This window comes from Rhinatrema bivittatum, chromosome 5 (assembly GCF_901001135.1).
Source record: "Rhinatrema bivittatum chromosome 5, aRhiBiv1.1, whole genome shotgun sequence".
NCBI lineage: Eukaryota > Metazoa > Chordata > Amphibia > Gymnophiona > Rhinatrematidae > Rhinatrema > Rhinatrema bivittatum.
The window spans coordinates 171,541,268-171,555,712 of NC_042619.1; the positions used below are offsets into that span (position 1 = coordinate 171,541,268).

Genomic DNA, 14,445 nt, shown 5'->3' on the forward strand with positions numbered 1-14,445 from the left:
TGATAGGACAATAAGAAGGACATTGTAAACTTGTGGTGGCTCTCCTGTTTATCATCATGATGCAATTTTGTTTGTTTCAATTATTGGCAAGACAATGTCATACCTATGGGCTGGATTTTAAAAGGGTTACGCGCATAAGGTACGCGCTTGATCCTTTAACCCACCCCCCCCTGCGCGTGCCGAGCCTATTTTTCATAGGCTTGGCGGCGCGCGTAAGTCCCGGGGCTTGCAAAAACGGGTGGTCGGGGGCATGGCCAGGGGGCGTGGTTTCAGATTGGGGGCGTGTTCGAGGGCGTGTGGGCGGTCTGGGGGCATGGCCCAGTGCCCTGACAAAGCGGCCTGTGTCGGGGCCTGCCGCGCCGCGTGCGTAAGTTACTACTGCCCGGAGACAGTAGTAACTTTTCAGATAAAGGTGGGGGGGGGGGGTCTAGATAGGGCCAAGAGGGTGTGTTAGGTAGGGGAAGGGAGGGGAAGATGCAAGGGGGTGGAAGGAAAGTTCCCTCCGAGGCCGCTCCGATTTCGGAGCGGCCTCGGAGGGAACGGGCAGCGCGCGCAGGGCTCGGTGCGCGCAAGTTGCACAAATGTGCACTCCCTTGCACATGCTGACCCCGGATTTTATAAGATATGCGCGGCTACGTGCGTATCTTATAAAATCCAGTGTACTTTTGTTCGTGCCTGATGAGCGAACAAATGTACGCGCGCGCGCTCTCTTTTAAAATGTACCCCCAAATGGTTACTGGAAGTCGTGGCACTGATTTGCCCTATAAAAGACACATCATAGCCTTTGATAATTAGTGTCCAGAACCATTCTGCTATTTACTGATTTAGTTCATTTGGAATAACTACCAAAGAATTACAAATATGACTGCAGGATGTGATTGAGAAACAGCTCTTATCGACATACGGCTGACTGAAATCATTTCTAGAACCAGCTGTACGTGAACAAGTGCCTTGTGCGGAAACTGACACTGGCGACCCACCCTTGGCAGCAGCTCTGGCAGAGACTCCCTCCTTTGATAGTGGCAGTAGCCCTGGCACAGTATACCCATTGTCTCCCCCCCTCCGCTTTCCCCCACCCTCTGCCCAGCCCCAGTCTCCTCTCTGCTCTGTGCTTTTCCCCCTGTCCACAGTGCCCAGCACCCCCTCTCTCCCCCGCAGCATCCTATTCTTTCTCTCTCTCCCTTGTCCTGCCCATCAGCATCCCCCTGTTTTTCTCGCCTTCCCTCTTCCTCCTCATGCAGACTGATCCTTCACCTAACACCATAGACAGAAGCCTCTTTCCTCCTGCACAGCATTTCTGACTCTCCTACTTGCAGACATCATGCAAATGGCCATCATATGCCCGGCAGTGGTGGCCCCTTGAGCACAGCGCCCTGTGCAGCCAAAACTGGCCCTGGTCATTTGAACAATCCCATATTGAAAAGCAGGTTATAAAACTGAATGAAAACAAATGAAATGAACTCAAACTTCATTTTCTTGTTGGATGCTTTTCATCAGGGCAGAGCTCTGATAGCCCCACCAGTCCAGAAGAAAACTGGTATCTTTGTAAGCTGTGATACGTTTTAAAGAACCAACAAAAAAAGATGTTGTACCACACGAGCTTTCAAGACCTCCAAGGTCCCTTCTTCAGCTGTGACTCTGTCACTGTCTTCAGGTGTCATTTCTGAAGAAGAGGCATGTGAGGTCTCCAAAGCTCTTGAGGTACAACATTGTTTTTGTTGTTGGTCCTTTAAAAGGTATCACCACCAACAAAGGCTTCAGGCTGAGAAACAAATGATATTTAGTATTTTCCCTGGTTGTTATAAGTTTATAGGTTAATTCATTGCTCTTGCATTTTTTTTTTTACACTCTGGATCACACTTTATATGCACTGGAATTGTATTGCTGTGTAAAAGTATAGGACCATCTCATGAGCCCTACATGCACCAGAAGAGGCACGTTTACATTTTGTCTTCTCTGATGCCAGGGGTTACACCCTGATCAGAACCATATCTAGTGGGTACATTCTAAAGCCACGACTACCACTTAGCACAGAGTTTTGTTGACACGCAAATAGACTTATTGGCTCAGTTCCCCTGCTATTAGTAAAGTGTGACTACTTGTTTCTGTTTTTAGTTTTTGTTCAAGAGGTAGGTGAGGCCTGATTTTTCAACCAACTTTAGACAGAACCTGTCCAAATTCTTTGCAAAGCACCTTTTATTGTATTAATATAAGACTGCTGTGGCTTTTATTTAGCAGGATGGGGGGAAAGAGCCAGCAAGGGACACAGAATAATTGTCTGCTATGTTAAGCACTTCTTAAGCACTCTTTTAGTACATTTTTGTTTATACTAAGGCATTTTGAGTTTTGACTCAGTCAATTCAGATGGACTGAACATTTCCTTCCCTGCCTCTGATACCCTCTTGGATAAACCAAGTCAAGCGGGCACTCTCTTACATACAGAGTATACTCTGAAATTGTGCAACAAATGTGTTCCTATAGTACTATCGTTGGCCGTGTTTAAGATTTACAAGGCATACTTGAATCATTCTTCAGAGGAAAACCAAAAGTGTTTTTAAACATATTTCAATAGACTATTTACAACTTGTGTAAAATTGTGATTTTCAAAATACTTTTCCACTTTCACATATATTACAGAATATTTAAACTGTTACAAGTACAGTAAAACCTTTGTTACATATTTTAAAGATGCAGTATCCTTAGCTTTCTTATCAAAAAGTTAAATTCTGTTGAAATCCTTCAGTATTTAACATATTTAAGGTACTGATGGGCATGACTTGCTAAACATACATTACATGGTACTATTGCTCAATATGAAACTGTGAAAAATATATCAGTTTTCAATTTTTTATATACATTTTTCAATTATAAAGGCAGGCAAAGGCATGTATAATAATACAAGTTGGTTTCTATTAAAGGGAAACTTTTTTTTTTTCCTAAAGTACATATTTCCAGCTTTTTAGCTGCATTTTTTGAAATCTTGTTTTTTTTTTTCTGTGGGCAAATTGCAAGGGCAGTTTGATTAGATCTGTTATTATACTGAAAAGACATTACTGAATCACTGAGAAACAGAAGAGGGAACTTATACAAACAACATATATCTTCATATTTATACATTTCATAGACTTTCAAAGCATACAGACTGTTACCTTGAAAAACTGTTTAGGGACATATTTTCCTTAAAACTGTGTTGAAAAAACCCTTCTTCATCACTTCTATATTTTCAGGAGGCAGAATTTCACAGTACATGGAATCAGTTCCTGCCATTAATAGCCTCATTCCCTACATAATGTGCTGAATGTGGACTCCGAAGTGTCAATATTGGTATGATAAATATCTGTTAATACTTATTACAAAGTCAACTGAAAACTGTCAGCCAATTACTTTTCTTCATCCTGTCTTACAAGTTCCACCCTCTCTCTTTATTGGGGAGAGGGTAACTTGCAGCTCTACAATGTGAGTCATGTTGAAAGTGAGTGTGTCCATTTATGTTTTACTAACTTGTGATTTTCAATCACCAGCAATAAGCACACATAATCAGTAGGATCCATCCTTCTTGTTGCTGGATGTTGTCTCCAGAGAATCCTGGCTCAGCTTTGTTTAGCTGTTTTTAAACATCCCAGAAACACTCATGAGACACCAGCTCTGACAAGAACAGAGATTCTCAAAATTCATACAAATATATAATACTGTCTGCATATAATCTGAACAAGCTATGGGTAATTTCTTGAGTTTGCACCACACAGTCACACATCTGCAATTGCCATGTAGGGCTCCATTAGTTTCCCTTTAAACGCAGGTAAAATTGATCAGGAGTGCCACTTGATTTTCCCATCATGGATTAAAATCGACATTGCTTTAACAAATATATATTGCACTTATATTTATAACAGAAGTGGTCAGTGTGCCTGTTTCCAGACAGTGCAAACACAATTACTACCAGTAACATTACCAAGTTTGAAATTTCTACAGTAGAGTGCCTTATATCCAAAGCTCTTTTATCTAAAATCCATCATATGGGGGAAAAAAAAATAATGTTCAACTCGTGTTGCATTTTCTGTAAATAAAATATCTATTTTCTGTAAAAATTCAAATACTCAATAAACAGTTGTACTTTACAAAGTCATTGATTCTCAGTTTCTTTGTTAACATATAGGGGAACTTCCATGATTCAGAACAAGCATGGTCATAGCTCTTTCAGATATAAGGTGCTCTACTGTATTAGCAAATCTATCCAATTTTTATCTAAGTGACTGGAACAACTGAAACACAGAATAAGGAAAACTGCATCTTTAGCCTCTGTATAAACTGCCACTCTAATGAACCTACTTTCAAAGTGCTGGAGAGTACTGTTTCAAATAAAGAATAGAAAAGTAAAATGCAATGGCAATTTGAAGTTTAGACAAACCCTACATCAAGGAGCATTAGTTCATTGCTTTTTTCAGAAAATGTTGGCTATTGGACAACCATGACCTGAACAACAGCACTCCCTCAAATCTATTGTAGCATAGCTTCATCGTCTAGGTTTATATAAGCAGACTTCCTGTTTACCCTTCTCACGCAGTAATTGAGAACGAAAGTCTGCTATAATACAGTTTATGGACCAGACAGAAAGAATATGCTCATACTATTTCATTGCTTTAACCATTTTTTTTTTTTAAAGAACAAATGTACAGTGTTTTGTGAAATGGGCACTGTTAACGAAGTATGCACCACTAGGGTGAAAAGCTCCCAAAATTCAGTTTTAGGATCCCATTCCACCCAAATGGCCATACAGCAGATTTATTTGTTAGCCATCTACAGGTTTGAATTTTGGTGGAGCCAAAGTTTACAGATTGCTTTTACCTCAGTATTTGCTTTAAGATCTTCAACTTCTCTCTTCTTCCGAGTTTAAAGTGTGGATACATGGAAACCATTCATTTGTTTGCATGCTGTAATGTTTCCAAATTACAAAGCAGATGAAATAAAAGGTTAAGTAAACTTGAGAGATGCTATTACCACTCATTAATTGCCATTCCTGAGGGCTACAAACAAGGCTGGTTTTGTGATCAGACTTGGTTGTTGTTGTTTTTTGTTTTTTTTTAACTCTTTCTGGTCATGTACCAACTTTCATCAATCAAATCAAAGTCTGGTTTCTGAGATGCAATCCTGGGGGAAAAAAAACATGTTATGTGCTTTTATTTTCAAAAGGGTTTCTTTCATTCTCTGCCTAACGCAAAATCATTTTGGAAAGAAGGCCTTCTGTATCGAATATGCATGGAAGGAGAAGTGGGAGAAATTCCCCCGCAAATATCAATACTTCTGGATTGTTTTCTTTATACAACTTATTCCTTTTTTTCTTTCATTTTAATAATAATGTATTATTGTATTTTGTCTACTTTTATACTTTTTTGAGTCAGATGTGTGCACCATCAGTTTGGATAGACTCTTCCATAAGGTGCTAACCCTTATTTATTTTTTTAATGCAAGTTCCATTCCCCATCACCCCAACTATTCCATGCACATAGGGAAGGCAATAATTAAAGCCATTTCCATGCGTAAACGCTGCTTTACTCACACAAATGGTTTCTTTGATTAATGACCAGCTTCTATATGGGTACAAGTAATTTGGGTATTGTCACCCACATGTATTTGGAGGCAGTCCCAAGGTGACAGTTTGGTTGGGGGAGGCACATGCCCAAATATTTTTGTATACTAAAAATGACCCATGTATCTTTGTGTTGAAAACAGATCTGCACCAAAATGCAGGTGTACATTTGTGCGGGCAATTTTCTATGGGGGCAATAAAGCAAAACTCCTTGCATAGTTTCGCTTTGGTTATTCCAGCAAACCACATGGGTGAAATCTACCTGTTGATACTACAGAAATGTGGGCAGTTTGCTTATGGTTGCCTTAATATTTATTATACACCACCAAATTGGAAAAACTGAAAATGGCTGGTCTGGAAAAAAGTAGCGTGGATGCCGTATTAGTCCACTTGAATGCATGGAAAGAAAAGTCAATAAACATAAAACATGTTTACCCTTTTATTGGACTAACTTAATCCATTTCTCAAATCAATTTTGGGAGTTATCACCCTTATAGCTGAAGTCAACAACTGAGCAAGGGAGTGAGTCAAAATGTAAGGGAATGTGAGCTCCTGAAAGCTGGTTAAGAAATGTAGTGTTGGTCCAATAAAAAGGTATCACCCTTTATACATTTTCTAAAGGTTAATTTTAAAAGCCCTATACAGCCGGGAGATACATGCAGATGTTGTGCCTGCATACGCTGCATGGATTTTAAAACGCACAGGGGCTTGTGCATATCTCCCAGTGCACGCACCAACATGTTTTCTTTAAAAAGGGGCAGGGAATAGGCATGTCTGGACGGCGCATGGGCATTCCAGGATTTTTTTTTAAATGAAATCTGCGTGTAAATACTTATGTGCACAACTGCGAGCCTGGGTCTCTTACCACGTAACTTTACTTCTGCTATGGATGGCCTGTAAGTTGTAAAATAAAAAAGTCTAGGCTAATCAGCGGGGTTTTAAGAGTTGGAGCTAACAGGGTAAAAGCGAGGTGAGTTAGCTAAGGGGTTAGGAAGTCCTATCCTTTACCTGGGTGAACTGGAAACGAACTGGGGAAAGTGGTAATTGCGTCAGCGTGCATGTCTCTTAAAATCCCTCCCCCACTTTATACGGCAGAGGCGGCATTTGCGCACACATGTGCATGCCCATATAAAATTGGGCGCACATGTACGTGCACACAGCCTATTGTATACCATGCACACATATATGCACGTATGTTATAAAATGGTTGTATCCTTTTGTCGAGCCAGCACACGCGTGTACATGTGTGCCCATGCCGCTGTTTATAAGTTACCCATGTTTATTGACTTTTATTTTCATGTGGTCGAGAAAATAATCACAGAAAAGGGATTGAAAACAAGAACATATTCCTAAAATATTATGTCCTATTCAAGAGTCATGTGGTGCTCTGAGGATGCTGCTCCTAACCCTTTGCTAAAAGGGTTACTAACTGCGATTTTATCATGCTCATGCATGCATTTCAAACTGTTCTGACTGTCTGAGATATCCTGGGCAGATCTGTAACTCTTACTACCATTTCAATCAATTTCAATTTAGTTACTGCTCTCGTTTGTATTTTTTTTTTTTTTTTACATTTTAGAACATTAAAATACAGAAATAAAAATTATTACACCCAGTTAAAAATGTTACAACGGCGAGCTTGCATTATTAAGGTTAATTTCATTTTCATTTTGTGCAGTCTTCAGAGCTAAGAACTTGTAGGTATTTGTATGTAAAACATATTGCAAAGGGCTTCCTTGTATACCCTTTATTTCCTATCATACAAAAAATTGTAACCAATAAAAAGTGTACCAAGCCTCTTTGTTATATTTGTCTGGATAAATGGCTAAACATTGTTCTGTTCTCCCTCTAATTTGATTCATATGGTCCTCCTCAGAAATCTAGGGATGATGTGTAGGTTGAAATGATTTGCTTTCAGTCCACATGGTGGAGGGTTGGTGCTTACTCCCTGTGGAGATATCTATGCAGCCCATATGCAAGGTTTTATCTTATTAGAGGATTTGCTCATGTTCTCTTCCCTCCCCCTCTTGTTCTCAAGGGAGGAAATCAGGAGAAAACAGTGCATGGATGATCTCTCCAAAAGCCCACGGAATTTACTGGCTCATGCCAAAAGCATAAAACTGGCGTGATGAGTGAGGCGGAGTTTACCGCTGTGCCTGTGACAGCTTTCCAGCCTTAAAGCAACTGCCTTGGCAGTAAAGGGGAGCTGGACCATTGTGAGGGACCATTCAGGGATATAATGAGAAAGGGGAGTACCCTGAAATGTAACTTTTAGAGAAGGTGTTCAAACTTTTTATTTTTGCTTTCTACAATTTAGGGCCCGTTTCAGATGATCAGGGCACCTGAATGATATGGAAAATATATTAAATCCTTTAGAGCAGGTCAAGTACGCAAAGAGTTATACTATGAAAGAAACTTTCTTCATTATTGCTTTTATCAGCAGGGGGCGCAGCGGTCCCAGTTCTCTGTTGCTTGATTAAGTACATTCATTGCTAGGCCTGGCTTGCCACACCCCCCACGCCTTCTTGACAAAAGGTATAATAACTTATAAATAAGTTTCACTTTCCTAATTCCTTGTAACAAAGCACTGTAGTCGGACGGGAGTGAGCTGCAACGTTGCAAATAAGCAGCCCTTGTGAGGGAGCTCTCAATACACACCAGAAACCTGTCTGAACAGCCTCTACATGACGCCATTAGTTTTTTTGGAGAACAGACCTTGCATGTCAGCTGAAATGTTTGCCCCCCCCATCTTCATTTACAGGCTTCAATAAATAAAACAACAACAGAAGATTACTGCAAGTTGGTTTTCCACAGGGCAAGGCAGGGTGACAAACCGAATGTGATATCTAATTGCCTCCATCACGGCAATATTCTAGTGACTGGCTTTCCCTTTCTTCCAGCGGAACCTTTCCCCGCAGTGTCTTCTTATTTACTTTATAGTGACTGGTAGCACAGGCCAGATTGATTTCTCTCTGTGTAGATTAGATGATCCTCCAAAAAAAGGAACAACAGAAACCAAAAGCACAAAACAAAAAGCACAAATCAAAACAAAATGGACAGCAATCCTCCAGAGATATTTGTGTTACTAGATCTTCAAGTGAGGAGCAGCTCCTGAGGATATTATATCCAACTGCAGAGAAAATACCCAGGCTATAAACTTTACAGGTGCAGGATGGAAAATAATGCCTGTACTTTCAGCATCAAAGTCTCCATCTAACAGGCCCATGTAATGATGTTTTCCGGTCTAGTCATTCTTGGGACTTTGTTTCAGACAGAAAGGAGAAGAGTGGCACTTCCTGTCTTTGTTTCTTTTCTTTTTTTTTTTTTTCCTTCATTGTGGACACTGGCATGTCCTTTCTTGTGAACACTGTAGACTGGGATTCAGCCCTGCTGAACTTGCTGTTAGCTAAGAGAGCCAGCTCTTATGCTTGCCATGATGTGCAGCTGCCTCAAACCAGCATGTGCCTCCGGCGGTGGAGCGCCAAATGATCCGAGCGGGAGAAGCTGCGGTCACAGTCCGCGCACTTGAATGGTTTCACTCCTGTATGCTTGCGGTAATGCCTGGTCAGTTCATCTGAACGAGCAAACTTCCAGGTACAACCTTCCCAGGTACACTTGTAGGGTTTCTCTCCTAGATGAAAAGACAATGACAAAAACATGTGTGAATACTGAATAGTATTAATTTGGGCATACACTGATGATGGCAGGACATAAAAATTACTGGTACTCAGTCAAGCTTCAGAGAACATGGTGTCCCAAGTGATAGTGACAAAACAGGACTGCAGACATCTTTTTATTCATGAAGCATGTATAGAATGTTATTACTGAGGCCTCAAAAAAATAAGTTTTGGAAACCAATGGAAACATTGGTTAGGCTCCTATATTAGCCAGTGAATAGCATTCTTAGGATCTTATTTACAATGCTGGGATTGCAAATACATTCATTAAATACCTAATTCAGCATTTAAAGCATATTAGAATTGCACTGTAGCATATTTGTGGCATTTATAGGGATGAGCAACCAGCCAGAAAATTTGTGTGTGTTTTTTTATTTGTTTTTTGGAGGGGGGGGGGGTTCTAATTGTTTTGGGGGTTTTTTGTTTAATTTTTGTTTTATTTGGTGCTTACTAAATTGAAATAGTATCCACTACATTTCATATGCACTCATGTTTTGGTGTGCACCAGGGCTTAATTTGTGAACAAAAAGGAAGTGGAACTGTAGAGTACGGGTGGGGGTAGAGTAAGGGTTGCGAGTGAACACTCTTTTTTTCTCTGCCCCTCTCCAAACACAACTCACTCACACACACATATATGAAAACATGCTTTCCACTTCCCTTTTCTGTGGGGGAGCTCCAACTTATTTACACTGCCAGCTCTATTGCAATTCAGCAGATCCAAAAAAAGATTGCAGAATGCCCATTCTGGGTCATTCTATCAAATATTAAGCCCTGGGTAACAGACACAAAAAAGAGTTGATTTAATACAAGTTCAAAACTTGTGAGCAATAGTGCCAATCATCAAGGCAAAGGCTGAAGCCTTAATGATTGGCACTACTGCTCACAAATTTCAAACTTGTGCTAATTCATCTCTTTTTTGGGTCTCTTCTTTGTTCTGCAATGTTTGCTTCTGAATCAACCTTCTCTCCCCCTTCCCTGCAGAACAGGAGGGCAGGGCTGGATTAGGGAGCACAGTGACTGTTCTCTGCTTTGTCTGCTCCAGGCTCCACCCCTCTCCTTCCCTCTAAACTGCCTGGAGGGGAGGGGCTGGAACAGAATATCCCTGCTGCTCTGCCTCATAAGTCTGAAAAGAAGTGGTGGAACTCCATTCCAGGCCATTCCCCCCAAAATTAAACCCTGATGTGCATTAAAAAATATTAGTGCACACTAAAAAATGAAAACAAATGAAACAAATGCATATCCCAATTTGGCAATGATAATGTAAGCATTTCCAATATCACAAAGCAAAATCAGACCAACATGAGTAAAATATGAATGAGCTGTCCTGCATGCAGAACAGCTTATTAATATTAAAATAGATGTTCATGGATTGCATTAAACTTGCTTCACAATCTGTCTTTTCCTTTGAAACTTTATTTCTTTAGGAGTAGTTTAGTTAGCTTTCCCCTATGAGAGCATAGGTAGGCTGATTACTGATGCCGTCCAGGCACCACCTCTAAGATGCCTAAAAAAATATATAGAACTGAGTTCATCCCTTGCACCAAAATCCCCATTCCCAAATAACATCCCCCCACCCAGACCAGTATAAACCCCCCACTCCGACACCTCTAACAGAGTTATACTATAGGCTGCAATTATTGTAATAACTAGACATCCTAGCAAAAATATAGATGCTTACATAGTTGGATATGTCTGGTAAGCTACACAGGAAATCTTGGAGGCTTAGTAGTAATGGTAGCTATTTAGAGTTAGCAGCTGGATTTCTCTGGTAGGCTGTACTCACTTTAATAACTAGAAGTCCTAGCAGAAATGCAGGTACTCACGTAGTGAGATCTGTCAGGCACATAAAATAGTTACACATTCCTGATGTCAAGGAAGTTTGCTTGCAAGGAACTAGGAGCTGTGAGGTCCATATTATGTTACTGTCCAGACAGCAAAGTTAGCCAGATAAACTTATCTGGCTAACTTTGGAGGTATATTCAATAGTGCAGCTGTGCTATTGAATACAGCCAGATATCTTAAAGTTAGCCAGTTAAACTTAGCTGCTAACTTTAGGACCACTCTTTGATCCAACCAGACTTAGGCCTGGATTTATCAAAATGCAGTAAATATCACATGAGATAGGAAAAGGGGGTGTGTTTTATGGTAATGCCCTGTTTATCACAAAGTGCACTATCTTTTTTGCACTAAGTCCCACAATTGTTGCAATTCCTACCTACAAACACTGGTTGAGAGAACATTGTCCAAATCTCAATTTTGTGTGAGTTTCCTCACTCCGAAGGTCATCAAATCTTCACAAGAGTGTACTGTTCTGTTCGTACATCTTACTCTGAATGTCAAAGTGGCCACTAACCCCGTCACTACTACCTAACCCTCACCTCGAGGTACTTGATAGGCCTCATATAGAGGTATAAATACTACATACTATAAGGGCCTTATATCTACTCTCTCTCTCTCTCTCGCTCTTTCACTTCAAATAGTAAAAAATCACAAAGCGCAATAAAGCCATATCACACAAATGAAAAAGGTGTAGTTAAAACTGTGCAATATGGAATTGCAAAGCCAGCCCACTTGGCCAAAAACCCCAAACTCCTCCCCTTTTCCAAATTTGCATCGCACCATGCATTATGGTGCTTTTCACATGCATTAAAGGTGTTTTTTTGCATGCGAAAACGCCATAAAGCACTTTGAAAAAATGACCCCTTTAGTCAGCTAAGGTAGCTGGCCAACTCTGAATAATGGATTTAGCTGGATAAGTGCCCAAATATTCATTTAGCTGGCTAACGTCTGAGTGGTGGCTGTGAGTTGGGGTGATGTTAGGGGTGGCAAGCTATGATAGGAGAGTGAATTATGTTTCATAATTATTCTGGTATTACTATTATGCTGTAAACTGTTCTTCAAATTGTGATGATATGGGAATGGATGATAGGGAGAGGAGAAGTTGGAGAGGGTTATATTATTGTTATGCGGTAGGATGATGTGTTTTATATTGTGATTTTTATATGTTGTAAATCACTTTAAGCTCATTTTGTAGTGGTGATAAAGATAAAGATAAAGGTTGTGAAGGGGATCTGAATGACCAGATTCTTGGGCAATGACCACACTTGTATTACTGCCTATATAGATTATTACAGAGCTTTGTGGTTGGACATAAGAAAGGTGAGGTGCAAGAAAGAACTAAATGGGAATCTTGCAAGCTCATCTACCCATGATGGTGGAGTGCCAAGCAGGAAGTCACAAAAGACTGGGAAAAGACAACTATCTTGCAGGCAGTCATACTCTACCTAGTAGCTAGGAGGTATCCTTACCAGTGTAGACAGAATAACTGGTCAGATTGGATAAGCCATTGGTTTTTTTCTACCTTATCTATTGTTTCCATATTTCTACTCTCTACAGAATCTACCCATGAGACTGCAGGTGACTAGGAATATCGCTAATAGGCAAGTTCAATACTGATACATCCAAAGGCATTTCTACCATTATTAACACACCTGAAAGACTACAAAATATTGACTTCCATCAAATTCTACACATTAGACCAACAATGACTCATTCTCTCATTTCAAGTCCTTCTTTACTGAGCACTGTACATCATCTAAGCAATTAACATTTGTGCTCCACCATTTGCAGTATGTTTTATTCATGCAGGAATTCAATCATTTTTGAAATATTTTTTAATTTAAAAAAACTAAGAAGTAATGGCATGTTTAATCATGTAATGAAAATTCTATCAACACATATAAAAATATATATTTCAGTTAAAGGGATATGTGCAAGTGGGAGTAGTATTTCAGTATCATTATTCTGTTCTGTGATACTGTGGCTAGGGTAGATTTCTCAAGAAAAATGTCTCATTAGAAAGATGCCTTGTGGGTTGAAATCCCAAATGGTTATAACCCTTCATGAAAGATAATCAATTTTTACAGAGCAATATGAATGCCAGAGCCAAATAAAATGGCTTATTTACCAAATAGCTTAAAATATGATGATACATAAATACACAAGCCATAATACATACTGGTGTACTGCACACAGTGAGAAATCTGTTTATGGATGAGCTGCAGTTAAATGTTTAATTTACTTAGTCCTACAAACATTTAGAATATTAAATGTGTGTTGGGAAAAAAGTCTGAAACAATTTCGTTTAATACAAAAGCATGATGCCTTTTCTGCTGTGTCCTGTATTACTTTAATAGGAAATGGCCTATACAAGAAGTATGTATGAGAAGAAACAGAACTGATATAGAGTATGCAAGTGTAAACCACCAAAGGAGGTGAGTCTAGTGGTTAAGACAAGGATTCAGGAGAAATCTGTGAATCCAGGAATACCTGCTTTCTGAAATGATTTGCTTATTTATATCTGGGCTAAGTATATTTCTTGTCTGATTTTTGGAATATTTTGTGCCTTTGGGGGGGGTTATTTTACATGTCAAGAAAAGGCCAAAAGTATGTATTACGACTGAAAAAGAAAAAAAAAGTTCATACTTTTCACCAGTGTGTCTGGGGGGCAGGGATTTTTGTAGATTTCATTGGTCTAAAGACCAGCATTTGGGAGGAGACATTTGCCATTGTTTGCAGTTCTTCCTGTGAAAGACAGCTACAAAATATCTGAAAATAAAAACTTTTCCTGCAAGTTTAGTTCCCTCCCTCCCTCCCTTTCTACCCACTCACCCCTGAGTTTACTTTTTTTTATATAGTATTCCCTGGACTCCTAGGTAATCAGCTTCAATTATGCTTCATCTCCCATTAAAAAGTAGTTCCTTACAGCTCAGATAATAGTAACTTAAACTGTCATTATTGCTTGTAAAAATTGCTTTTCATATTCTACCTATTAATCTTTACTGGCTAAAACTAATACTTTTAATTTTTATCTCAAATACCTATTAAAAATCTTTGCTAGAGCCTAAATTCTACCTTGCCTTATCTATATGATTTTAAGGAATTAGTTATAATTTAACAAAATGTCTTTCATTCAATCAACAATTGTAGTGCTTATGTCCAGGTTTCAATACACTCCCCTTCCTTGAACCATCCAGTATCTCTCACCCATTTCCCATAGAGGTTTCAGAAGCCCAGGAAAAAATGGTTTACAGTGGGCTCTGGTAGAACAAGACATGTGGCAAATAGACATACACCTTCCCCAACTTTACAGCATCCTGTGCATAAACCCCCACTCCCAAA

General features: G+C 39.6%; 1 protein-coding gene across 1 annotated transcript in view; it reads right to left on the minus strand.

Moving 5' to 3' along the window:
- Positions 1-7,070: 7,070 nt before the first annotated feature.
- The window catches only part of KLF12 (Kruppel like factor 12), a 739,644-nt gene continuing 732,269 nt past the window's right edge, over positions 7,071-14,445 (minus strand). The window contains exon 6 of the mRNA XM_029603024.1: positions 7,071-9,218. Within this exon, the coding sequence (XP_029458884.1) occupies positions 9,037-9,218 (182 nt within the window). The 3' untranslated portion in view covers positions 7,071-9,036. The remainder of the gene's footprint in view (positions 9,219-14,445) is intronic.